The 27,321-nt window shown below is 42.5% G+C and overlaps 1 protein-coding gene across 2 annotated transcripts in view; it reads left to right on the top strand.

Annotated features, from left to right (window-relative positions):
* The window catches only part of LOC126183865 (legumain-like), a 159,618-nt gene that overhangs the window by 51,855 nt on the left and 80,442 nt on the right, over positions 1–27,321 (top strand). For both annotated transcript variants that reach the window (XM_049926168.1, XM_049926160.1), the window contains exon 4: positions 6,048–6,129. In XM_049926168.1, the coding sequence (XP_049782125.1) occupies positions 6,048–6,129 (82 nt within the window). The remainder of the gene's footprint in view (positions 1–6,047; positions 6,130–27,321) is intronic.

Genomic DNA, 27,321 nt, shown 5'->3' with positions numbered 1-27,321 from the left:
TCAATTTGTTTGAAATGAAGTATTTAATTCCACACTATTGGCTGGTATCAACTGTTCGCTGCATTTCAAGGGCACATTTTCATCTTCTATCACGTATGGCATTATGCCATAATAAAGAACCAAACATGAGATAATGCAGTACAGGTACTCCAAGAAAATTTACATCCCAAAAACCACACTGAAAAGCTTAATACAATGTCGAGGCCTTCTTCATTGGGAATCTGGACATATGAGAGAGCACTTTAACCCAAATTATGCATTTTAGTATGGTTCACGACATTCTGATGCTCTTGGAGTATCCTCTGAAGTCTTTTCTTTTATGGCATAATGTAAAATCTTTTAATATTTTACACATATGAACATACGGGCTTTCTGCATCATCGTAGCTGCACAAGTATGGTGACGCCTGTTAATCTGGTGCTCTGTGGCAACTGTTGAAACAAACCTTTTTCAGACAGGTCACGGGAAAATATTGTAAATGGTGGTTTGAAAAGTGTTACTTTCAAAGTACCTTTCCTTTTACGCAAGGTGAACTATGTGTGAGAATGTATAATGAATTTCTTAAATCACAGTGTGTTCGACTCTCTTATAAAAATCAACTTTTTGTGGATGACAATTAAAAGCATTTCGAGCCCAGAAGATGATATATACGTTGTAATTAAAAATTTTACTGGCACATTTGTGTGATGCATCTTAAAGCGTAACGTGCACAAAAAAGATCAACATTATATGTGAAAGCTTTGCTTTTCTTGTAGCAACACTATGTACATTAATTTAAACTTTTCCTATTTGTGTGTTCGAGCTACAACAGTGTTGTTGCTATTGGCTGACTATATCACGTGTCCTATGCTCTGAATATCTGCTGTCATCAGCTGGCTAGATCATGTGATGAGCTATGACTAGCTTACAAGAGCATATCACAGTCTCAGTTTCAGTGCTTCAGAAAGTAACATGCAATGTTTGGTGGAATTCAAATTTGTACTTTCATAACATGGAAATGTGCAGCGTACATTTTGGTGCACATCAAAGTGCTTTCCAAAATGTGTTTTTTCCCCCCTGAGTTTCGTTTTCTAAAGTGCTGGGAAATTCGACACTGGTGTATAAAACCATAACCATTCAAAGGACTGATAAGTTTTATGGTTGTGAGGGAAAGTATACTGTCACTTAACATGAAAAGTGTTTTCACCTGGGAGAAAGTGTATTTTTAGCTGGGAAATTTGGGAAAAATCCGGGACTTTTTTCCTTGTCCGCGTATACACCATGTACAGAGACAAGGAACAGCCCAGCGGCATGGGAAATGCCTTGAGAAGTCAGTAATGATGGCAACTGACTGTCCGGGTAACAGCAGTTAGCTTTTTATTATGAAACGATACAAGAAACAACTGTTCTTGGTGTGGACACAGGCGAGTAACTGTCAGTTTACCCAGAAACCAGCCTGCTTCACTGTAGTTGCGATGATTAGCATCTGCTTGCTGCCAGCAACTCCACCATTCGGATGTGTGGACGGGTAACATTAGCCCTTTACCTGGGTCTCCAGTATAGATTTGAACAGCAGTTCACATTCACTAATGTGATTCACCCGATAGGAACAGACTTCTTGTCATTTTTTTGTTCTCAGATCTTCGACATCACCATTTTCTGGATTTGATGATCAGCCAAAGTAGCCAAGATTAATGTAGTCACAGTGAGTGTGCTGGATTACATACAATAACAGGAGATTCACCATATCTTACACGTCTTAGACAGTTTCTATAAATTACGGAGCTGTCACCCACACTTGTTCCACTGTAACATTATACAGTGCACCATATCCTATACAGTGCACCATATCCTGAGAGCGCCAGGCCCACTGATTCATGCATGAGCATGACATTTGAAACTCGAGACCTTAAAGAGCAGTGAAACAGAGTATGCCTTCATGCTGGCACAAGGAATCTACCAAACATCCATTAGCAACTGGGCCTTGTCACTCCATGTAGTGCCAAAGGAAACTAACATATGGTGTCCCTGCAGTTATTGTTGTCAATGAATCTGTCTGGATGTACCTGACCGATATCCTGTGCCGCATATTGAAGACTTTGCAAATAATGTGCACACTAAATGTGTCTTCTCTACAACTGATCTAATGTGAGCATACTACCAAGTACTGGTCGCACCAGAAGACATCCCTAAAATGGCCAGTGCATACCATTTTGCTCTGCGAATCCACCAAGTTTCCACTTGGTCTACATAATGCCGGACAGACTTTTCAAATATTTGTGGATGAAGTGACTCACAATTTTGAATTCTGTTTCATTTACATTGATGATGTGTTAATAACGTCCAGTTCAGAGGCAGAACACCTAGAACATTTACACTAGCTTTTTGACCATCTTTGTGTGCATGGTTTGCTCATTAATCGGGCGAAGTGTGTTTTTGGTGCAACAGAGGTGCCGTTTCTGGGCCACACTATTAACACTCATGGAGTATGGCCGCCACAGAAGAAGGTCAAGGCAATAGTCAATTACCCAAAGCTGGCAACAATATGCAAGTTACGTCAGTTTCTGGGAGTCACAAATTATTTTCGTTGCTTCTTTCAGACCCAGCGCTCTTAGCAGTGCCACCAAAAGAGTCTCTATGAGGGATGCATAAATCTGGTGGCAAAGTAGAGTTGACTGATGGATTGCTAGCAGCTTTTGTTAAATTGAAATCCGCTGTCACTGATGCGACGCTGTTGGCACATGCAGCTCTGCAAGCACCTCTTGCCTTCATGGTCGACGCTTCAGTGACGGCAGTGGGTGTAATGCAGGAACAGCAGATGAATCAATGCTGGTGGCTATTATATTCTTTAGTAAGAAGCTTTTTCCAGCATAATAAAACTGGTCCATGTACGGTTGTTAACTACATGCTGTATATGCCACCATTAAAAAGTTTTGATACATGCTTGACAGGCAACAATTCATCTTGGTTACTGACCAAGAAGTCTCACACAAATGCGTTTTGACAAAGGCCCAATAAAACTTTGCCGCACCAGGTCTGTCAAATAGATTAAACTGAGCAGTTCACGACCAACATCATACATGTTGATGGGAAAAGCAAAGTGCCGGCTGATGCACTATCCTATATCCAAGAGGTCATGTGAACACCATGGCACTCACAGCAGCACTACTCCTCAATCTGGAGTTACAAAAGATTTGAGCACACCCTTCCAGTCTACAATTATGGCATATCCAGCTACTGATAGCAAGTGTGTGGATATGATATGATGTGTCAATACCAAGAGAATGCTCTTTTGTGACAACTGGTTTCCACCAACAAGCCATCACTTCAGTACATCAACTTTCACAGCCATGGCACTATCAAATTGGTCCAATGAGTTTTTGGGTGGCGGACTTTAGGCACAGATTTCAAGGCTTAAGTGTGTCAGTGCACAGCCTGCCAGTGCAGTAAAATTAGTTGGCTTATTCATGTGCCACTCAGTACATTTCTGTGATCCAGTCAGGGTTTTGAACATATACATCTGGATAAAATAGGACCTTTACCAACATCTGGGGGGTCTACCTACTGTCTTGCAGCAGTTGTTTGATTTACATGCTAGCTGGAGGTTTTCCTCATGGCAGAGACGGTTGCCACCACCCTTTTTTACAGGCGGTATGTATCACCACAGCTCAGGGCAGACAATTCAACTTGTACCTGTTAAAGGCTTTTGTTGTACTGTTGAGCACAAAGAGGATTAGAACCACAGCATACTACCTAGTGGCAAATAGATTGCTTGAATGACTTTATATGAGGGTGAAGGCATCATTAAGTCGGCACAATTCGGTGTTTGATACAAATTCTACCCATCATTCCACAGGTCATCCACACATCTATAAAAGAGGATTTAGGAACAACAGAGCAAGGCTGATGTGCAAGATAACTAATTCGCATAGCAGGTGAATTTTTCAGCAGCACTTCAAGTGACATTATTGAAGCATCGGACTTCATTATTAAGCTGTGATCCCACTTACAGCAACCCCTGCGTCTGATAGCAACAATGACACAACAATCTTATCATCTATTTGTTTTCAGTGATTTGTAAAGATGCAAGTGGATTTTCATTCAACAAGACACCTGACAGTCACCTTCTAATGGACCTTAAAACATGCTCAGAAGAGGTGACAAGCAGTTAGACGCTGGAGAAATTCTGACTTCAGTTTCAGTGGACAGGTTAAAGTCTGTGTACTACACAACCTACAACAACTGGGATAAGGCATCTGGACAGTTCAACCGGACATGCCAACCCCATTCCCTGCTCTGCATTCTAGTCCAGTTACACTGCAATTGCTGTCGAGCAGTGATGCCTCAACGGAAGAAATTGAACAAGTTCTTACGTGGTCCGGGCATCACATGAAATTCAGCCGATGATATCATTAATACTGTGGGGAGGGGATGGGGAAGGGAATGCTGTAGTGACAGTGCACATAGTGAAAATTATCCTGATGCAAAGTGTTCAAAGTCAAAAATATATAATGCATGTTATTTGATGTTAGCATGACCACTAATGTTGTCTATTCTTTATTTTTTTTTTCGTGTTTGGTATGTGTTTCCAGATACATCACTCCCTCACATTTCTGTATGCTACACTTGTTAGATGTTGGAAATAAAACTCTCATTATGAGACCCAACATTTGCTTCCAATATCTAGTTAACATTTTCATCCATAATTGCTGTGTTCACCTGCTTCTGTATTCTGTGAGGTGAATATTTATCAATCTGTGTGCACCATCTACATTACTCTTTCATTTTTGTACATACATAAACATCTTTTCTCTATCCATTTTTTATTTCAGATTGCTTTTAATGTTTTTATTTTATTTTGTTATATTTTGTCTTTACAAATTCCAGTGTCTCACATTATCCACAGCTGCCATGTTTCTGCATTTATCAGTCCAAGTACCTCTTCTTCTGCCTTTACTACACCTCTTGTAAGGTCATTCCGTTTCTTTTCTATGCCAATAGCTCCTTGAAGTGTCATTATATTACATGTGTTTTGTAGGCAGTTCGAATGTTTACTTCCTTCATCTTGTCTTTAAAAATTTCAGCTGCCTGGAGATAAAATTGGGGACAGGTGGGTACTATTTTACTACCAGAATATTTTGCTTTGGAGGAAACCATGATGAAAGTCTCAACAGAGTGTTGTATTTACTAGGAATGAATAATGTAATGGCATCCATTGCCTTCCACATTCCATAACTTTATCTATTAAAAGTTGTCCTGTCAGTGCTGGCTCATAGCTGTTTCCGTATTATGGCCATACTTATAGTTGTCCACTATCAGAAGGTGACAAGGGGCACAGTAAGAGAAAAGTGCTCACTGTGCATACGCACCGTGAATAGCTAAGTCATAGAGGCAAATGTCACATCAATCATCTCATTGTCAGTGTTGTAAGTGGGGCAGTGTTTGTAGTTCGGACTGTAATGTCGGCACCAGCTGACATACTCACAAGCTGCTGTCTTCCCCTGCTACATGTATAGCAATCTGCTTCTGAAGGAACTCACAAGAGTTGTCATCCTGCTGAAACAGAGAAGGTTCATATTGAAATTATGTATAGCAATAATCCCATGTACAAAAAAGAGAAAGTATTATTTTTCTTTTTTTATGTTCAAGACTTAACACATTCATAGTTTTCTGGTGATCAGTTCTGTGCTGTTGGTTGATATTGTTTGCTGTTACTTTTGACTCTCTATACAGTGCATTACGATACATTCTGAAGCATTTTCTCTTCAGAGTCTTCTCTGCCTTGCTTACTAGTTTACTCTGAGACTGTAGTTTTTATTTCAGGAGTTTTTAATTCATACTTTTATCCAGACCTTCCTGGTAGTCATACCAGAACAAAAATTGTTTTAGTGAAGATTCTTTAAATGGAATTATTCATTATTTTTGGTTTAATTTATTACTGACATTTGATTTATTCAGAGAAAATATACTGTGTTTCACACTTGTACTAATAAGCAATAAAACTATAATTAGCTTACGGGAATTAGTTTGCTTTATTAGTAGTAAGGAGGAATCGCATTGTGTTTCAGGAATCCATGGAAGGGTGTTCTGATCAATGAACCAAACGGAACGAATGTGTATGAAGGTGTTAAAAAGGACTATACACGAGATGTAAGTAAAATATTTTAGAATGTGGGTAACCTAAACAAAAGATGATATAACATTGAAAATTCTAATTTGAAATGGTTTATTTGAGAAACAAGATCATGTTAAAAGAAATTACAATGTTTACACTATATTGCAAATGTTATTCGTCAGATTTGTTAGTACTTCAGGTGCAAACGTAGAGTTCAAGTTCAGTATCTGAATTGTGTTATATGTTGACACCGTTGAACTTTGAGACATGTTTCGTATATTATGTCTTGCTCCGTACTCAAGAGTAAATTTCCAGTCACGTGTCAATAATCTGACCTGCTGTGTTTGAAGTTCAAAGTCAGAATAACCATGTATGTTTTTGTTAATGCTGACTTTGCCCCTATCTGCAACTTGTATGCAGGAAAACTGAAAGGTCTCTCATAGACCTTAATTTTTAAATAAATGATATAGCGGCCTTCATTATTACTATCAACATATTGACTGATTTATTACAACAGTCAAACACTTCATACAATACTTTGACAAAGTAGATGTATCAGTATATGTTCTCAGTACGATTCCCTTCGATAGTAATTGACATTCATTCTCTCCTGAATGACGGCTGACAGGATGACAGCCAAAAAGCTTCAGCTGTTATGATGTCATTGTGATTTTCATGTCAGTTCTTCTTCCATGGTGTCCACCACATCATGATTGATCACCAGCCAATAGACGTGACATCGCGTCAATGCTTTCATGAGAGTCATACCCCAGCATGACACTTGCAGCAGCTTGAGTTTGCAAGGATGCAACTCTGGGGGATGACCACTTGACAGCATTGTTCCTTTGTGGCAAGCATTAGGATCCCATGGACAATGTTGAGTTGATCATGACACACCAAATCTACCCCCTCAAGAGATGCACCTAGTCAATCCACCTTGACATCTGAAACAATTTCCCAGAAAAGTGAGTCAGCGGCCATGGTAGTTGCGACCTCTCATGCTGTCGACAGAAAATTGGACAGGATGAGCTGCAAAGTGTCGTCCACTGTGACTGTGAGAGCCTCCTGCCAATCAAACTCTACATCAGGCCCCTCTGGTAGCTGTAAAGCACATTGGTGTTGGCATGCTGGGCAGTGGAGCAGTAGTGAATGTTATAGTGATAGTTACTGAGAAATAGGGCACACACCAGCACTCAGTGGGCAGTCCATCTTGCAGCTTGAAACGAGGCCTGCATAAGGAAACCAATGGCTTGTGGTTGGTGATAAGAAGGAACTTCACCCCATAGAGGAAAACATGGAACTTTTTAACTCCAAAAATGATAGCAATCGCCTCCATTTCCATCTGTGAATAATTATGCTGTGCAGTGGAAAACTTCTTGGGGCCTAAGCAATGGGTTGTTTGATGCCATCCTGTTTCCAATGGGGCAGGACTGCACGGATGCCATTTTGGGATGCGTCACAGTCCAGGGCCGAAGGCTTAACAGCTTAAAAGAAGCCAGCCAGGGAGCAGGGTACAACTTCTGCTTGAGAGACTGAAAAACCCATTGACAGTTTGCAGACTAGGCAAATTTGATGCCATTTTGATGAAGCTGTCTAAGAGGATGGCAGATACGCATGTTCCGAAGAATGAACCAAGCGTAATAGTACAAAATCTTCCCCAAAGCAATACTGGAGATCCTCCAGGTTCTTGGGTGCCAGCAGGTTGTGACAATGGCTTTGATGTAGTGGTCCATAGGGAACAGGCCATCTTTGCTAAGCACATGTCCCAAAAAATGTACCTTTGTGGAGAAAAAACTGCACTTTTCCAACTTGCAATGAAGGCCATTCTCCAGGAGGTACGTGAAAACTAACTCAAGGTTTCAAAATGCTCCTCCCATCTAGGGTAACAGTGAATGGCCTGAATCAACTGCTCCAAATACCATTGGTAAATTCCTCGTGAAAATGAGATTCCAAAAGGTAAGAGATTAAACTGTCAAAATCCAAAGGCAATGTTGAGGACGAAGAAAGTCTAAGGAACTGCATGCGACAGCAACTGCAGGTAGGCATCACACTAGATGATGTGTTTAAAACACTGGCACCCTGACAACTTCACCAAAAATTCTGCTAACTTAGTATTGGATATGAATCCATGGCATATTGCGCATTAACCATGTATTTAAAATAGCCACAAAGGCACATGGTGCCGTTGGGGCTTCTGAATGACTGCCAGAGGGGGGCCACTGACTCAACAAAATAGGAGAAACGATACCTTGAACCTGCCAACAATGGAACTAGGCCTTTACCTTGTCACACCCATGGAGAAGGGTATGCAGGGACAGTGACAAAATTTAGATACTGCTGACAGCCTCTAAACTATCTGCCTGACCCCAGATAGCCTCAAAAAGTAGGATGTACGACTGCTGTAAAGGGTCCAACTTATAAAAGGGAATGAATTTAGACAGTAAATGCACATTGTAAACTACATGCAAGCCAAAAACACAAACAGGTCTCTAGCCAAAAAAATATTCTGCACCAGAAACTAACAATGTAAATTGGTACACCACATTCTTACAATGTGTGAACATGGAAAATTGCCCCCACAAGGGAGTGCGCTGTTTACTGTAAGAGACAGCCTGACATAGCAGGTGTTGCAAGCTTGGACAATACAAGAGCTGTATTATTTTAAATTAATAAGGCTCACCATCACTGCTGTGTCTACTTGAATTTTGACCAGTCGTCCATCCTAAACCATCAGCAAAATACACTGGGGGCAACATGTACAGGGTATCGGAGATGGCTGCAGTGGCCAGCAAAAACATAGGGTATCTAACAACTAACTCGTGGCTCGCTGACTGTCGCAAGCAAATGCCTCAAATGGGGCTGCCATCTGTGGTCAGTCTTGTCGAATATGCGACAAATGACAGTTGGGGCATGACTGCCGGTTTGCCACAAGCAGAAAGAGGACAGTGCTGAGAACCCAAAAAACGGGGGCAAGAGTATGATGCTTCAGCAGACTCGAACCTGCTGAGCTCGGTGTTGACGAAGAAGGGCAGTGCCATAATGTTGCAGGGCCACAATGCTGCTGCTTCAGAATTGTCAATGGTGTCAACACATGGTCACTCTGTGGGAGGCAAGGCTACTTGGGGTCCCCACAGGGCATGAGAGGCTGTTTACCATGCACACATAGTTGAACTACCTACCAATTATCAAAAAGAATGCTCCACACTGATGTTGTCAGCTCATGCAATTCCACAATCTGGACAATGGTGTAGTCAACATTGTCCGGATAAGCCTTAGTCTGATCCTTGAAATCAGGCGCTAACTGGACAATCATGTATTGAATTAGCGAGTCCACATAAGAGGTAGCACATTAGGGTTACTTAAAATGACAGTTGTGCTGCTGAACAATAACAAAGTGGCCTTATAAACTGGACTGACAATACACCTTACCTGGCAGTGAAACAGGAACCAGTGCAGGTAATTCTCCCACCTTTCCCTGATTCATTGAAACCAGTAAACGACAGTGGAATGGGGAAGAAACTTGCAGAACGGGCACCTGGTCTGCCTCCGGTGGGGCAAGGGCACAAATCAAATGCGTATTTTGTTCTTCAGCATCTGCATCTGATGCTGGCGTTGCTGTGGTTGTTCCTTCTGCTCCCTTTGTAGGTAAGTGCCATCATTGCAGAACTGCTGGGAACCACAAAATAGGGGTGTCACATGCATAAGAATGGTCTTTGTCGCCACTTCAGTATTTGCACAGGTGTGACAATGCCACTACACTACACTGTCGGTGCAGGTATTACACGAGCCAGTGGTGGCTCGGTATTAACCAGGCAAATGAACATGAGAGTAAATGAAAGTCGCCATTTGAGTCACTCTATGAGAATCGGAAAGTCCAAAACCTCATAGACATTCATGGGGATAACATCAGCATGCGGCTGGCACAGGTGGATGATGACAGCCCTCAGCAACAATGCTCAGCACGAGTCATAAGGTGAGGTCTGTGGTGATTGAACTCAGCATAAACACACGTCTGCTTGGCTTATTGCCACACACAGGTACCCATTTCTATCAGTGGGTCTGCCCATACTATATGTTGCCTGTGCCCTCCATGGCAGGTTTCCACCCTATTCCACTGCTCTACCAACACCAGCTCATCTGCCTACATTGTTATGTCAGAGGGTGGGGATACTAAAACACTGGAAGAAATTACAATCATTGCCTATACCACACCTATCATTTCCAAATGCACAGATTAAAACACAGTTTGTATCATTACATCTTACTCTTTAAGAATGAAATGATCATAGTGTTAACAAATTAGTGTTTGTGGGTTAACCCGCAATAAGTAGTACTCACAAATTTCTAATCAAGACATGTCTGTACCAATTAATATTTATTACATGTGGATTTTTCACAAAGAATACTTAACTACTAATCATAGTCATTACCTGACCTAATGCCCATCTGATCACAGTTACAAGCACATTTTCACAAAATAATCGTTCACTTAATGGGAATATGAATTCTCAAAGTAACTTATATACATGACCGTTCTGTCGGTCAACCATTCTTCATTATCTCTAATTCCTTGTGTGTGTAACCTTGCCACAAAGGAGGCCTATAAAACACCCACCGCTCTCTGTTCATCATAAATACTTCTGTTATTCAGGATGAGTATTAGGCACTTATTGTGACTTGTCTAATGTCAAATGAATATTAAGCTTATTTATAATTTTTGTTATGCATTAACTACATCCGGAAATTATTTGTGTGTTATCTCTCTGGCAATTGTGTGAAAACATATTTTACTTTACTGAATAAGAGAAGGGTTCCCACAGTGGAAATATTGCATGTGGAAAGAGAGCGTAGAAATGGTACTCATTGTGGAGAAGAAAGAAGGGGAAAAAGAGAACTAGGAATATTAGAACCGAAGAAGGCAGACTCCATCCCATCCTCCATCCTAAGGAACCCTCCCTGGGAGGTACTTCACAGAAGGAGGGTGACTTTGGGGGCAGAGAATGAAGATGATTGCCAACCCTGCAGAATTATCATCACCCCTGGCTTCACCTTCAAGGTCCCTAAAAATTGGTTCTAAGGCCCTACTATTGTTAGCCTACAGAGAACAGTAATTCCATCTGTTTAGTTATTAATTAATAATTGTTTACATAACTCAGGCTTTGCTGGTCATATCCATTGTTTGGTTTATTACTTTCCTTTCATAATTCAATACAGAAAAATAGCGGAATTACTTGCACTAAATTAAGCTAACCTCCCCTAAAAATTCCTGTATTGCCAGCAATGACACTTATCACCAAAAAAGGGTAGAAATTCTCTTAAAACAGAACTTTTAACAAACCATATTACTGCTTTCCTTAGAAAGAGTATACAAAACTCTAGAAAACAAACAAAATAATATTTGCATATTAGCTTACCTAATTCAAACAATGGAAAATCCAGGATGGAATGTAACAATATAATGAAAAGGATAGTTGTTACTCGCCATATAGCGGAGATGCTGAGTCGCAGAAAGGCACACAAAAAGACTGTCGGAAGGTTAGCTTTCGGCTAAAAAGGCCTCTGTCAAAAATAGGCCACACACAGTCTGCACACACACACACACTGTGCTCCAGTTGCCAGAGACAGTGGTCCTGTGTGTGTGAGAGAGAGAGAGTTGCATTTGTGTGAGTGATTGTGAGAGAGCTTGTGTGTGTGTGGGGGGTGGGGGGTGGGGGGGAGTCTATTTTTGAAAAAGGCCTTGTTGGCTGAAAGCTAACTTTCCAGCAGTCTTTCTGTGTGCCATTCTGTGACTCAGCATCTCCATTATATGGTGAGTAGATTACCTAATTCATTATGGAGACAAAATATCCATTATTATTAGGTTAGTTCATCTTCAGACACTTAAAAGATGCATTAGGGCATGTAGAGATAAGTAATGCTTTTAGTACCTATGGGACTGTCATCGAACCTGAGAAATTGCAAGTTTTGAACCATTAACAACATATTGTTGTTTGACATTCTGTAATTAATTACTAATTGTTCCATGCTTGAAGAATAGTATTCAAAACTCACACTTATGTCTTTATTATTCGGTCATTAGCTCATCAGACAGTCTAAATTACCAGACTTGGGAGTAGGTTTATTTACTTTTTTACTTTCAGGAAACCTTGAAATCTATTGTATTCTGCTTCTGCAGTAACCATCGAGATACATCTCTTTCCATAGAAAGATACTTCGTGCACGACCATTTAACTTTCTATATGACTGTGTCCATCTGAATATCAGCATGTCCTACATACAGGGTGTTTCAAAAATGACCGGTATATTTGAAACGGCAATAAAAACTAAACAAGCAGCGATAGAAATACACCGTTTGTTGCAATATGCTTGGGACAACAGTAAATTTTCAGGCGGACAAACTTTCGAAATTACAGTAGTTACAATTTTCAACAACAGATGGCGCTGCAAGTGATGTGAAAGATATAGAAGACAACGCAGTCTGTGGGTGCGCCATTCTGTACGTCGTCTTTCTGCTGTAAGTGTGTGCTGTTCACAACGTGCAAGTGTGCTGTAGACAACATGGTTTATTCCTTAGAACAGAGGATTTTTCTGGTGTTGGAATTCCACCGCCTAGAACACAGTGTTGTTGCAACAAGACGAAGTTTTCAACGGAGGTTTAATGTAACCAAAGGACCGAAAAGCGATACAATAAAGGATCTGTTTGAAAAATTTCAACGGACTGGGAACGTGACGGATGAACGTGCTGGAAAGGTAGGGCGACCGCGTACGGCAACCACAGAGGGCAACGCGCAGCTAGTGCAGCAGGTGATCCAACAGCGGCCTCGGGTTTCCGTTCGCCATGTTGCAGCTGCGGTCCAAATGACGCCAACGTCCACGTATCGTCTCATGCGCCAGAGTTTACACCTCTATCCATACAAAATTCAAACGCGGCAACCCCTCAGCGCCGCTACCATTGCTGCACGAGAGACATTCGCTAACGATATAGTGCACAGGATTGATGACGGCGATATGCATGTGGGCAGCATTTGGTTTACTGACGAAGCTTATTTTTACCTGGACGGCTTTGTCAATAAACAGAACTGGCGCATATGGGGAACCGAAAAGCCCCATGTTGCAGTCCCATTGCCCCTGCATTCTCAAAAAGTACTGGTCTGGGTCGCCATTTCTTCCAAAGGAATCATTGGCCCATTTTTCAGATCCGAAACGATTACTGCATCACGCTATCTGGACATTCTTCGTGAATTTGTGGTGGTACAAACTGCCTTAGACGACACTGCGAACACCTCGTGGTTTATTCAAGATGGTGCCCGGCCACATCGCACGGCCGACGTCTTTAATTTCCTGAATGAATATTTTGATGATCGTGTGATTGCTTTGGGCTATCTGAAACATACAGGAGGCGGCGTGGGTTGGCCTCCCTATTCACCAGACATGAACCCCTGTGACTTCTTTCTGTGGGGACAGTTGAAAGACCAGGTGTACCGCCAGAATCCAGAAACAATTGAACAGCTGAAGCAGTACATCTCATCTGCATGTGAAGCCATTCCGCCAGACACGTTGTCAAAGGTTTCGGGTAATTTCATTCAGAGACTACGCCATATTATTGCTACACGTGGTGGATATGTGGAAAATATCGTACTATAGAGTTTCCCAGTCCGCAGCGCCATCTGTTGTTAAAAATTGTAACTACTGTAATTTCGAAAGTTTGTCTGCCTGAAAATGTACTGTTGTCCCAAGCATATTGCAACAAACGGTGTATTTCTATTGCTGCTCGTTTAGTTTTTATTGCCGTTTCAAATATACCGGTCATTTTTGAAACACCTTGTACGATTTAGATATAAGGGAATATTTCCCTGCAGTTTGTCAGTGTTTTCTGTAGTGAGCTTTACATACATATTATCAATAATGTCAGACTGATTAATTTCATGTAAAACATACCAGAAAAAATTCCAGTCAAAACATACCAGAAAAAATTCCAGTCGTGTATTTTCCAAATGTCAGGCTTACTTAATAGAACAAATTGAATTTGTTTTCTTGCCATGATTCAAAGACAGGTTACTTGTCCAAAAAGAAAGAAAGAAAGAAAGGAAGAAAGAAAGAAAGAAAGACAGACAGTCAGTCAGATATATGTCTGCAGAGTATGGTGAAAGAAAGACACATTCTGCTTTGTAATTCACCTTTAACCAATATGAACTTCTGTTTGTATTTGTAGTGTTATTAAACACTGGGAGAGAGATGTCATAGCTTATGTGGTTAACGTATTGTTTCTTACTGTGTTTCTTTTAAGTTTATGTAAAAAATCCAGATATGAATCTAAATGTATGTCATAAGTTACAGACAAGTACTACATTGTATATTAATTAGTTATGTTAGAGTGTAAAACACATGTAGGCTTTTAAGCCTGGTAATATATGTGTCTCACTCGTGTTCTCATCGAAAGCCTGTGAGCTATCACTCGTAATCTTTTTCTGTAGTCCTATCTATTATTTATTTGCAAGACATAATATAATTAAAAGAAACTATAGTTTTTAAGAAAATTGTGGAAAGGTGAGATATTGCTATATGGAAATTTAACATGGAAAAAATACAACAGACAGCGCGATGCCTAGCAGATGTCAATCCATTTGGTCCACACAGAATGTGAACTTACGAGGCTTGTTTTCTAGAACATATATCTTTTGATCATATCTATCTTATGTAGACCTTTTCCCTTACCACTTGAGGGATCTGTTGGAAAAACAAGCTTCGGGTATGGAATCCTCGTAATTTCATAAGGATTTTTGTCTCTTTCCTCAGTTGTGAACTGCAATGAAATGCTTTTACTAGCACCATGTCGTTCAATTTAAATTTGGGGGCACTTGCTTTAAAATTATGTTCTCACACTTGACATTGTGCTTGTTGTTTTAAATGCCTTTCTACATTTACTTGTAAATTACTAGTTGGTACATTGTTTACCTCAAGCCAAGAAAAAATTTTGCAGTGGTTCTCCAATGAACTTGTTGTTGATTGCTTCTACTGGTGAAAGTCTTGTTGATAAGTAGGGCACCTCATGAAGGATAACATGGAGCTCGAGGATTATTTGCACCCCGGTAATGCACTTAGTAGATCGATATATGTGATATAATCTTGTAATCTCCTTAATTTCTCTTTCTGGTGTGTTGGTTTGTGGGTGATACTTAAAAAGAAGTATGTGTTTTACACCTTCCGATGCTAAAAATGCTTTGAAAGTAATACTTAATTGACTTCCATTATTGGTGAGCAAATGATTAGGTTTGCCCACATCCATGAATTAACCTCATAACAGTAGATTATAGTAGCTGTATTTGCTAACTTTATGGGATACAGTTCTATGTATTTCAACCAATCTACTACTAAGACTAAATTATAGGAACCACCAACTTTGATATTTGGCAAAGGGCTAAAAAAATCAGCTGCTGTTCAGTCATGTAATGCTTTTGGAATTACTGGATACAGTGTAGAAGTTATTGGCCTATTATCTTCCTTAACCTTTTGACATATATCACAACTTCTTAATTTTCTTTTTACTTCTGTACCCAGATTCGTAAAACAATAAAACTTTGTCATAGGTGTGAAACTCTTCTGTCTACCAAATGTCCATATCCCCTGTGTATGAACCAGATCAAATCGTAGACTAATATTTTAGATGTACTTAACTTCCACTGACATGATTTCTCATGCTTTCTCCAAAACAAAGGTCTCCCTTGAATAACCATTTGTTATTTGCCCCCTCTAAATTATAGAATTCAATAATTCTTTTAAATTTTCATCAGTTTACAGTCCTTTTATGTTTCTGGTCAACTTTCTTTCCTCATTTGTGCTACCAACAGCCAAAAAACTGCCTAAATGCAACACAGGGATCTTCTGTTTTAGTTCCTGTATTCCTTCCCATGGGTGATGGTGGTAGCACATCCAGCAATATGTTTTGTAAACTTTCTACATAATTTACTTTTATCTTGAACTCCTGTAAAAAGAGTACTCATTCCATTAATCTACTGTGTAGCAGTCTCTTGGGAACCCCAAATTACGGTTTGTAAATTGTGCAAACCCCAAACTATGGATGAAAATTCCTTATAATTTAATTTGTGTTTGTAAGGTCCTACTGGCAAGAGCCATTGTATTATGTTCTCCCTTATTGTGATCTCACTCTTCTTGAAACAATTCACATCCAAGTCAACATTCTGATCCATGTCCAGATTAAAGGGTTGATGCATTTTAGGATGACTCAAAATTTTGGCCTCCAGTGAAGGCTGATTAATATTATACCAATGCACTCATGGAACTGAAATATTTTGCTTGTTCAAACATAGATTGTATTTCTTCCATACTAACTGACCTATCTCTTTTTAAAGTTCGAGTGTCTAATACTCAACAAATTCCCCTGTTCAGTTTTTCATTACTAATAATGGATTATTATATGAACGAGACCAAATTCTATGATTATATAAATATAGCCATCAGTCACTCTAGGTGTGTCCAAAAAGACTTACGTGATACTTAAGTAAGATACCCTGTAATTCTAATTCCCACATTTACGTTAATATGATAGATTCTTGTGGATTGACTAATATAATTTATAGTAGTTCTTCCTCTTCTGGGACTGGGCTGTCGAATGCTACTGTACAGGCTGAAGCTACTAAGTTAACATACTTCAATATTTGTAATTCTTGCTTAAAATCTACAGACTTATTTTCAAAAGATACTCAGTATTTTTATCCCTTTGCCACATTACTATATTTGCATTAAAATTAACAATGTAGGAAATGATAGATAGCTACTTACATAAAGAAGATGCATCAAGTTGCAACAGGTACGATTAAGACACTCACATAAAACTTTTGACCACAGCCTTCATCAGTAAACACAAACACACACACACACACACACACACACACACACACACACAAACAAACATGTGCCCCCACACACACCATATCCAGCATCTTGGGCCAAAATGCAACATCATGTGGAATGCAACCAGCAGTGTGGAAGGGGAACAGGTAGTAGTGTATGGGTGGAGGGAGAGATGAACACTGGTGGAGTGTGCAGAGACTAGACTGCCGACAGGTGCAGCATCAGGTGGTTGTGAACTAGAGAGGTGGGGAAGAAAGGAACAAAGAAGGAGAGGATCAGGGCTTTATTGTACCCTGAAATGAGGAACATCGTACCCAAGATACTTCCCACCCCTCCTAAAGTGGTGTTCCGTCCCCCACCCAACCTCAACAACATCCTAGTCCATCTGTATGCCTCTCCCAGTCCCAACCCCTTGCACAAGAATCATATCCCAATGGAAAACCCAGGTGCAAAACCTGCCCAATCCACCCATCCAGCACTTCCTATTCCAGTACTATCACAGGTTCATCCTACCACCTGTGAAAGCAGCTTTGTCATATACCAGCTGTGCTGCAATCATTGCACAGCTGTTTATATTGGTATGTCTGTCAACCAGCTGTCCATCATGATAAACAGCCACCGCCAAACTGTGGCCAAGAGCAAAGTAGACCGCCCTGTAGCACAACAAACAGCCAAATATAGCACACTTGATTTCAACAGCTGCTTCACTATACAAGCCATCTGGATTCCTCTCTCCACCACCAGCTTTTCTGAACCTTGCAATGGGAGTTATCCAACATATTCTCCGCTTCCGTAACTATCTCAGCCTGAACCTACTGTAACATACTGTCCTCACACCTTCCACCCAGCAGTTTCCAACCCCTCTGTCCTTTAATTTTCTCCCCATTCTCATATCCCACCCCATTTATTTGCAGCCCTCTACCAATGCATCTGTCTGTCTTTCCCCACTCCTCTCCTTTTTTCCCACCCCTCTGCCCCACAACCTCCTGATGCTGCACCTGTTGGCAGTCCAGTCCCTGCACACTCCACCATACAGCATTTGTCTCTATCTCTCTCTCTCTCTCTCTCTCTCTCTCTCTCTCTCTCTCTCTCTCTCTCTCCCTCCCCACCTGTACTCTACTAGTCCTTTATTCCTTGCCTTTCCACTTCCGCACCACGTACGGATTGCTGCTTGCATTCCATGTGATGTTGCATTCTGACCTGAGATGCTGGAGTTGTTGTTTGTGTGTGTGTTTGTGTGTGTGTGTGTGTGTGTGTGTGTGTGTGTGTGTGTGTGTACTGATGAAGGCTGTGGCCGAAAGCTATATGTGAGTGTCTTTTAATCGTGCCTGTCTGCAACTTGACATGTCTTCTTTATGGTGAATAACAGTCTAGCTTTTCCTACATTGTTGATATTCCTAGTCAGTGTCAGTGTCGTCGTAACTGCCGTCTGCTTCACGTCTGCTGTGCAGCGAGCTACGTTAATTTAAGTATTAACTGTATTTTTTTTTACTTCTCACTACTTCTACCGTGTGTATTTGCTTTTAGGAAGCTTTAATTGTCTGGTGCTGTTAATAGTGTTCCATAGATTTCGTGTTTGTTTTGAATACAGTCAGAGAGATTCCCTTTAGTCAACCATAGTGCCAGTAGTGCTAGTGTTTGTTTTCAATACAGTCTAGAGACAGGTAGTGCAATTTTCATTGTTTTCTACAAGAAGTGGCTAGCAACCCCAGTTTAGTGAATAAATAGCCGCCTTTAGTGAATTAGCAGTCTAGTTAAAGGTTGAACAACTCTCTTCAGTAAATTGATTCCTTAGGATGGATAGGATGTGTGACTGCTGTGTACGGACGCAGGAGGAGCTGGCCACCGTTCGCGAACAGCTGAGCGTGTTGATGGCCGCGGTCAGCCGTCTTCAGGCTGCTGCCTCGGAGTGTAGCGGCAGTGGGGAGTCTGGTGCGTCGCAGGGTACACCCCAGGTGTTACATGCTTCACACACTGTCCCTGCTGTTGAGACATCTTCGCGGGTACCGGGCGCGGTTGGGCCACCCTCTCCCCAAGGGGAGTGGCGGGTTCAGCGGCGTTCGCGGCGCACGAGGCGGAGGGTCAATGTGGAGGCTGGCCGTGTGGCATCGCCCGCTCTGCCTGTGAGTGGACATGTGGCTGCTCCTTCAGCAAGGTCCGAGCAGGCACACGGGGGGAGGGGTTTATTAGTTATTGGGAGCTCCAACGTTAGGCGTGTGATGGAGCCCCTTAGGGAAATAGCGGGAAGGTCGGGGAAGAAGGCCAGTGTTCACTCTGTCTGCTTGCCGGGGGGCCTCATCCGAGATGTGGAGAAGGCCCTACCGGCGGCGATAGAGAGCACTGGGTGCACCCGACTGCAAATTGTTGCTCATGTCGGCACCAATGACTCCTGCCGTCTAGGTTCAGAGGTCATCCTCAGTTCGTACAGGCGGTTGGCGGAATTGGTGAAGGCGGAAAGCCTCGCTCGCGGGGTGGAATCAGAGCTAACAATTTGTAGTATCGTTCCCAGAACCGATCGCGGTCCTCTGGTTTGGAGCCGAGTGGAAGGCTTAAACCAGAGGCTCAGACGATTCTGTGGAGATCTGGGGTGCAAATTTCTCGACCTCCGCTATCGGGTGGAGAAATGTAGGGTCCCCCTGAATAGGTCAGGCGTGCACTACACGCCGGAAGCGGCTACAAGGGTAGCGGAGTACGTGTGGAGTGCACATGGGGGTTTTTTAGGTTAGAGAATCCCCTCCCTAGGCCCGACAAGACGCCTCCTGAGACGCGGCAAGGTAGGAGTAGGCAAAATGCAACAGGGAATAACAATATTAATGTGCTAATAGTAAACTGCAGGAGCATCTATAGAAAGGTCCCAGAACTGCTCTCATTAATAAACGGTCACAATGCCCATATAGTACTAGGGACAGAAAGTTGGCTGAAACCAGACGTAAACAGTAATGAAATCCTAAACTCAGATTGGAATGTATACCGTAGAGACAGGCTGAACAGTGAAGGGGGAGGCGTGTTTATAGCGATAAGAAGTGCAATAGTATCGAAGGAAATTGACGGAGATCCGAAATGTGAAATGATTTGGGTGAAGGTCACGGTTAAAGCAGGCTCAGATATGGTAATTGGATGTCTCTATAGGCCCCCTGGCTCAACAGCTGTTGTGGCTGAGCACCTGAAGGATAATTTGGAAAATATTTCGAGTAGATTTCCCCACCATGTTATAGTTCTGGGTGGAGATTTTAATTTGCCAGATATAGACTGGGAGACTCAAACGTTCATAACGGGTGGCAGGGACAAAGAATCCTGTGAAATTTTTTTAAGTGCTTTATCTGAAAACTACCTTGAGCAGTTAAACAGAGAACCGACTCGTGGGGATAACATATTAGACCTTCTGGTGACAAACAGACCCGAACTATTTGAAAAAGTTAACGCAGAACAGGGAATCAGCGATCATAAAGCGGTTACGGCATCGATGATTTCAGCCGTAAATAGGAATATTAAAAAGGGTAGGAAGATTTTTCTGTTTAGAAAAAGTGACAAAAAGCAGATTTCAGAGTACCTGTTGGCTCAACACAAAAGTTTTGTCTCAAGTACAGATAGTGTTGAGGATCAGTGGACAAAGTTCAAAACCGTCGTACATTATGCGTTAGATGAGTATGTGCCTAGCAAGATCGTAAGAGATGGAAAAGAGCCACAGTGGTACAACAACCGAGTTAGAAAACTGCTGCGGAAGCAAAGGGAACTTCACAGCAAACATAAACATAGCCAAAGCCTTGCAGACAAACAAAAATTACGCGAAGCGAAATGTAGTATGAGGAGCGCTATGCGAGAGGCGTTCAATGAATTCGAAAGTAAAGTTCTATGTACTGACTTGGCAGAAAATCCTAAGAAATTTTGGTCTTATGTCAAAGCGGTAGGTGGATCAAAACAAAATGTCCAGACACTCTGTGACCAAAATGGTACTGAAACAGAGGATGACAGAATAAAGGCCGAAATACTAAATGTCTTTTTCCAAAGTTGTTTCACAGAGGAAGATTGCACTGTAGTTCCTTCTCTAGATTGTCGCACAGATGACAAAATGGTAGATATCGAAATAGACGACAGAGGGATAGAGAAACAATTAAAATCGCTCAAAAGAGGAAAGGCCTCTGGACCTGATGGGATACCAGTTCAATTTTACACAGAGTACGCGAAGGAACTTGCCCCCCTTCTTGCAGCGGTGTACCGTAGGTCTCTAGAAGAGCGTAGCGTTCCAAAGGATTGGAAAAGGGCACAGGTCATCCCCGTTTTCAAGAAGGGACGTCGAACAGATGTGCAGAACTATAGACCTATATCTCTAACTTCGATCAGTTGCAGAATTTTGGAACACGTATTGTGTTCGAGTATAATGACTTTTCTGGAGACTAGAAATCTACTCTGTAGGAATCAGCATGGGTTTCGAAAAAGACGGTCATGTGAAACCCAGCTCGCGCTATTCGTCCACGAGACTCAGAGGGCCATAGACACGGGTTCCCAGGTAGATGCCGTGTTTCTTGACTTCCGCAAGGCGTTCGATACAGTTCCCCACAGTCGTTTAATGAATAAAGTAAGAGCATATGGACTATCAGACCAATTGTGTGATTGGATTGAGGAGTTCCTAGACAACAGGACGCAGTATGTTATTCTCAATGGAGAGAAGTCTTCCGAAGTAAGAGTGATTTCAGGTGTGCCGCAGGGGAGTGTCATAGGACCGTTGCTATTCACAATATACATAAATGACCTTGTGGATGACATCGGAAGTTCACTGAGGCTTTTTGCAGATGATGCTGTGGTGTACCGAGAGGTGGTAACAATGGAAAATTGTACTGAAATGCAGGAGGATCTGCAGCGAATTGACGCATGGTGCAGGGAATGGCAATTGAATCTCAATGTAGACAAGTGTAATGTGCTGCGAATATACAGAAAGATAGATCCTTTATCATTTAGCTACAAAATAGCAGGGCAGCAACTGGAAGCAGTTAATACCATAAATTATCTGGGAGTACGCATTAGGAGTGATTTAAAATGGAATGATCATATAATGTTGATCGTCGGTAAAGCAGATGCCAGACTGAGATTCATTGGAAGAATCCTAAGGAAATGCAATCCGAAAACAAAGGAAGTAGGTTACAGTACGCTTGTTCGCCCACTGCTTGAATACTGCTCAGCAGTGTGGGATCCGTACCAGATAGGGTTGATAGAAGAGATAGAGAAGATCCAACGGAGAGCAGCGCGCTTCGTTACAGGATCATTTAGTAATCGCGAAAGCGTTACGGAGATGATAGATAAACTCCAGTGGAAGACTCTGCAGGAGAGACGCTCAGTAGCTCGGTACGGGCTTTTATTGAAATTTCGAGAACATACCTTCACCGAAGAGTCAAGCAGTATATTGCTCCCTCCTACGTATATCTCGCGAAGAGACCATGAGGATAAAATCAGAGAGATTAGAGCCCACACAGAGGCATACCGACAATCCTTCTTTCCAAGAACAATACGAGACTGGAATAGAAGGGAGAACCGATAGAGGTACTGAAGGTACCCTCCGCCACACACCGTCAGGTGGCTTGCGGAGTATGGATGTAGATGTAGATGTAGATGTAGATCTGGAGTTTCCACTGCATTAAAATTGAGTGAGGCTATATTTTAAAGTAGCCAGTCTAAACCAAGTAGTATCTGTATGTTAAGATTTTGTACTGCTTTTAATAAAATCTGTTGAGACAAGAATTTGTTAATGGTTATTGGCAATCTTGTTTCTTCATTTATAAGCCTTGCTTTATTTCATGCTATCCCAACCACATAAACTCCATGTGGAGGGAAGGATCCAAATGGCTTGGGTAGTGAAGCAGCTGTTGAAATCAAGTGTGTTATATTCAGCTGTTTTCGCTGTGCTACAGGGTGGTCTACTTTGCTCTTGGGCACAGTTTGGCAGTGTTGGAGAGCTGTATTTGTGATGTATATATAATATTTAACATTAGTTCTTGTGATATCAAATATACCTCACTCCTTGTATCTACATGAATACCCACTTTCCTATCAAAATATTTTCTCAGTGTAATAGGTTTAATTTGCTGCTCTTCCATACCTTCTCCCCCCTCTCCCCCAAGGGGCTCACAACCCTTGAGTACGTGCTTGGCTATCATGGGGTTGCAGCCTTTGCATTGCTACTTCCCTTTCCATGCTGCATATTTATCCTCCTGCTATTCTTTTCCCTCCCTAGGGGACTGAGTCATATGCCTTCTTCAGAAAATTGAAGTTCTTGGTAAAACTGTTCATAGATTGTCCTGTGTACTGCCCACCCATATTTCTTATCCTGTCCTTCCTTTTTTTACCCTTCCTCCGCTTTGTCATTTGATGTCTCTTTTTGTTTTCTTCTTCTTCTTCTTCTTCTTCTTCTTCCTCCTCCCTGTGCATTCCAGAAGCCCAGCCCACGTGTTTGAGGCATAAAAGGTGACTGGGTAACAGGTAATGACACACAGTGCTCGGACGTTCCCCTCTCATAAAGGCGCAGCCAAGGGAGGGATGATTACCGGAGCTGGTACCTTCCTCTATGCCGAATGGTCCCTCTGTCTGGAGTCTGGGCGGTGTGACCTGAGATGTTGACAGTCAACTGGGAGGGGATGGGGGGGGTCAGCCAGCAGATAAGAGTGCACCATCAGAGAAGCTGGCAATCATGAGGGATTTCTCAATGAGAGTTCCTCATCTCAAAAACGTAAATGGGTTGAGATGAAAGAATCAGTGCCTCTCCCGACTCCACCCTGATACTTCATGGTGTCACGCACATCAAGTGGTCACTGTTTCGTAGCAGGAGGAGGAGATTAGTGTTTAATGTCCCGTCGACAACGAGGTCATTAGAGACAGAGCGCAAGCTCGGGTGAGGGAAGGATGGGGAAGGAAATCGGCCGTGCCCTTTCAAAGGAACCATCCCGGCATTTGCCTTAAGCGATTTAGGGAAATCACGGAAAACCTAAATCAGGATGGCCGGAGACGGGAGTGAACCGTCGTCCTCCCGAATGCGAGTCCAGTGTGCTAACCACTGCGCCACCTCGCTCGGTGTGTTTCGTAACAGTTAATCCATTTGTTATTCAGAAGGGTGTAGATACCATTGCCATCGTGTGAAATTCTTCCTTCAGTTGTGTAATGGGACCTTGCTTTTGGAGATGGATAGTGCTTTTCAAGCACAGAAAATGCTTAATGTAACACTTCTCCACAGTTATCCTGTTAAAGTAGAGGCCCAGTGCACTCTGAATTACTCCCATGGTGTCAGGTATGCTCAGCTGCTTGATGGCCTGACCAAGACTGAAATAGCAGCCTATCTCACTGACCAGGGAGTGACTGCAGTTCACCACATCATGAAAAGGGTTGATTAAGAATTAGTGCCAATCCGCACTCTGTTCCTCAAATTTGACTGTGTGATACTTCCATCAAACATTAAGGCTGGCTATGAAGCTGTTAGTGTCAGACCATACACCCCGAATCCCACATGTTTCTATAAATGTCAGCACTACAACCATGCCCGTGAATCTTGTGAAAATACAGTGAAATGCGTAACGTGACAGGGATGCTCATGAGAGTGCGTGTCCACCTCCTTTTCCTCAGTGTATCAACTCCGAGGGTGATCGTGCTGCTTCCTCTCGTGACTGTCCAATGTAGCACAACGAGAGATCTTTTAAGGAGATCTGGGTGAAGGAAAAGGTTCCTACTCACATTCCTCAGAAAATGTTTGCTAGCCACAAACCTTACACACCACCCTCTGACAATTATAGCATGGTTCTCACTACAACCTGGCCTATGAAGGACATGGCTACACAGACTTGTGACTTCCAGTTTAGTGCCATGATTTTGAAATTGTCCAGCTCCAAGGTCATACCCTCATCTGTACTATGAATGCACACTGTACCAACAAATCTTCGCCTGCACCAGCGAAATTGCTTGCATCACAATCAGAAGCAGGAAATCCATAAAAGAGTACTCCCAAGATGATTCTCTGTGCACTTCTAGCCAGCCAATGTGTGGGTCTGCACCTGATAAACACCAAGGTTCTAAGCAGTCAAAGAAAAACACTCAATCTTCTGTTTCTCCACCTTGGCATTCTTCTTCAGAAGTGTCACCCCAGGCTATACCGTCTCCCAGCCTACCTCCATTTCACCAGGATGCACCACCAACAAGAAGTCTGCTGGCCAACCGAAGGCAAATACCGACACCTCTGTTGAACTAATGAACCAGGATCCTCCAGTCTCTGAACGTGGTCATCGTGCGTGTATGAATTCTGTTACTCGGCAGTGACCACAGTGACTGCTCCCTTGCTTGACCCACCACCTGTCTATCATCGGATATGGTTATTCTCCACTGGAACATTCACGGCATCGGATCCAATAGTGTTGAATTACAGCTCCTCCTGCATTTGTACTGTCCAGTTGTTTCCTGCATCCCGGTAACAAAATTACACCCTCACTATCACTTTCATCTTCCACACTTAACTTATGTCCATTCTGACCTCCTCCATTCTGACCTTCTCCTCGAGTTGGGGACTCTGGCTCATGGGGGAGTCATGTCGCTCATTTGAATGACGTCAATAATCACATTTCCTTGCATACCCAGCTCAAGCTGTTTCTGCCCATCTTTTCCTTCCTGGTTTCACCTTCTCTCAATGCGAATACTCGCCCTCGTCTTCTGCTGTCAGCAGGGCAGCCATTTTGCGACGTATTGCTGAACTTCCTCCTCCCTTTGTGCTATTCAGAGACTTCAGTGACCACCATCCCCTTTGGGCTCTCCGTGCCCTTGTCTTGGAGGCTCTCTCCTAGTTTATTTCTTCAATCAGCTCAATCTAATTTGTTTGAACACGGGTACACCCACATTTCTTTCTGATTCCACGCGCTCCTCTTCCCACTTGGATCTTTTGATCTGTACTGGTCAGCTCGGGTGATCCATTCTCTCCAGCACACGCTCGAGTAACCATTTCCCCTGTGCCATTTGTTCGCTAACGCCTATCCCACCTCTGCATCCGTCCAACTGTTAGCTTTCCAAAGCTGAGTGTCAGCTCTACTCTTCACTGTCCACCTTCGGCAAATACCATTTCCCCTGTATTGATAACCAGATAGAATACCTTACAAACGCTATCCATACTGCCACAGAATGTTCCATACCTTGCACCTCTTACTTACCACAATGTGCGTCGGTCCCCTGATGGACTGAGGCATGCCGTGACACTCTTCACATGTGGAGATGAGCTCTCCGTATTTTTAAACACCATCCTGTGACAGCGTGCTGTATCCTTTATAAACAGCTATGTTGCCGTATTTTCAAGGGCTAGCAAAAAAGCTAGTTGGCTTTATTTGCAAAGCCCTTTTAACCGTTTTAATCCCTCGTCTGTTGTTTGGAGTAATCTCCGTCAGCTTTCAGAAAGTGTGATTCATTCCCTGGTCCCTGGTCTGACTGTAGCGAACAATGTCATTGTAAACTCTCTCGATATCTCCAGCACCTTGGGCCAATATTCTGCAGACAATTAGAGTTCCACCCACCAACATCCTACCTTCCTCCCTCTGAAAATGGTGGCAGACACAAGGATAAAATCTTTCTTCTCCCAGATTCGTGAATGTTGCAATACTGAGGGAGCTTAAACTTGCACACTCGTCATCCCAGTCATCTGCTTCAGGGCTGGATGGCATTCACATTCTGATGTTGCAGCACCTATCTCTTGAGGACCTATGCTTTCTGCTCCATACATATAACAGCCTTTGGACAGATGGCATATTTCTGTCACTGACATAAGGTCTCCCCCCCCCCCTCCATGAACCATGGACCTTGCCGTTGGTGGGGAGGCTTGCGTGCCTCAATGGTACAGATAGCCGTACCATAGGTGCAACCACAACAGAGGGGTATCTGTTGAGAGGCCAGACAAACCTGTGGTTCCTGAAGAGGGGCAGCAGCCTTTTCAGTAGTCGCAGGGGCAACAGTTTGGATGATTGACTGATCTGGCCTTGCAACATTAACCAAAACGGCCTTGCTGTTGTGGTACTGCGAACAGCTGAAAGCAAGGGGAAACTACAGCTGTAATTTTTCCCGAGGGCATGCAGCTTTACTGTATGGTTAAATGATGATGGCGTCCTCTTGGGTAAAATATTCCGGAGGTAAAATAGTCCCCCATTTGGATCTCCGGGCAGGGACTACTCAGGAGGACGTCGTTATCAGGAGAAAGAAAACTGGCATTCTACGGGTTGGAGCGTGGAATGTCAGATCCCTTAATTGGACAGGTAGGTTAGAAAATTTAAAAAGGGAAATGGATAGGTTAAAGTTAGATATAGTGGGAATTAGTGAAGTTCGGTGGAAGGAGGAACAAGACTTTTGGT

Source organism: Schistocerca cancellata, chromosome 1, assembly GCF_023864275.1.
Source record: "Schistocerca cancellata isolate TAMUIC-IGC-003103 chromosome 1, iqSchCanc2.1, whole genome shotgun sequence".
In the NCBI taxonomy this organism is placed as follows: domain Eukaryota; kingdom Metazoa; phylum Arthropoda; class Insecta; order Orthoptera; family Acrididae; genus Schistocerca; species Schistocerca cancellata.
The sequence above is the reverse complement of the archived record's forward strand: the minus strand, read 5'-3'. Positions and strand labels throughout refer to the sequence as shown.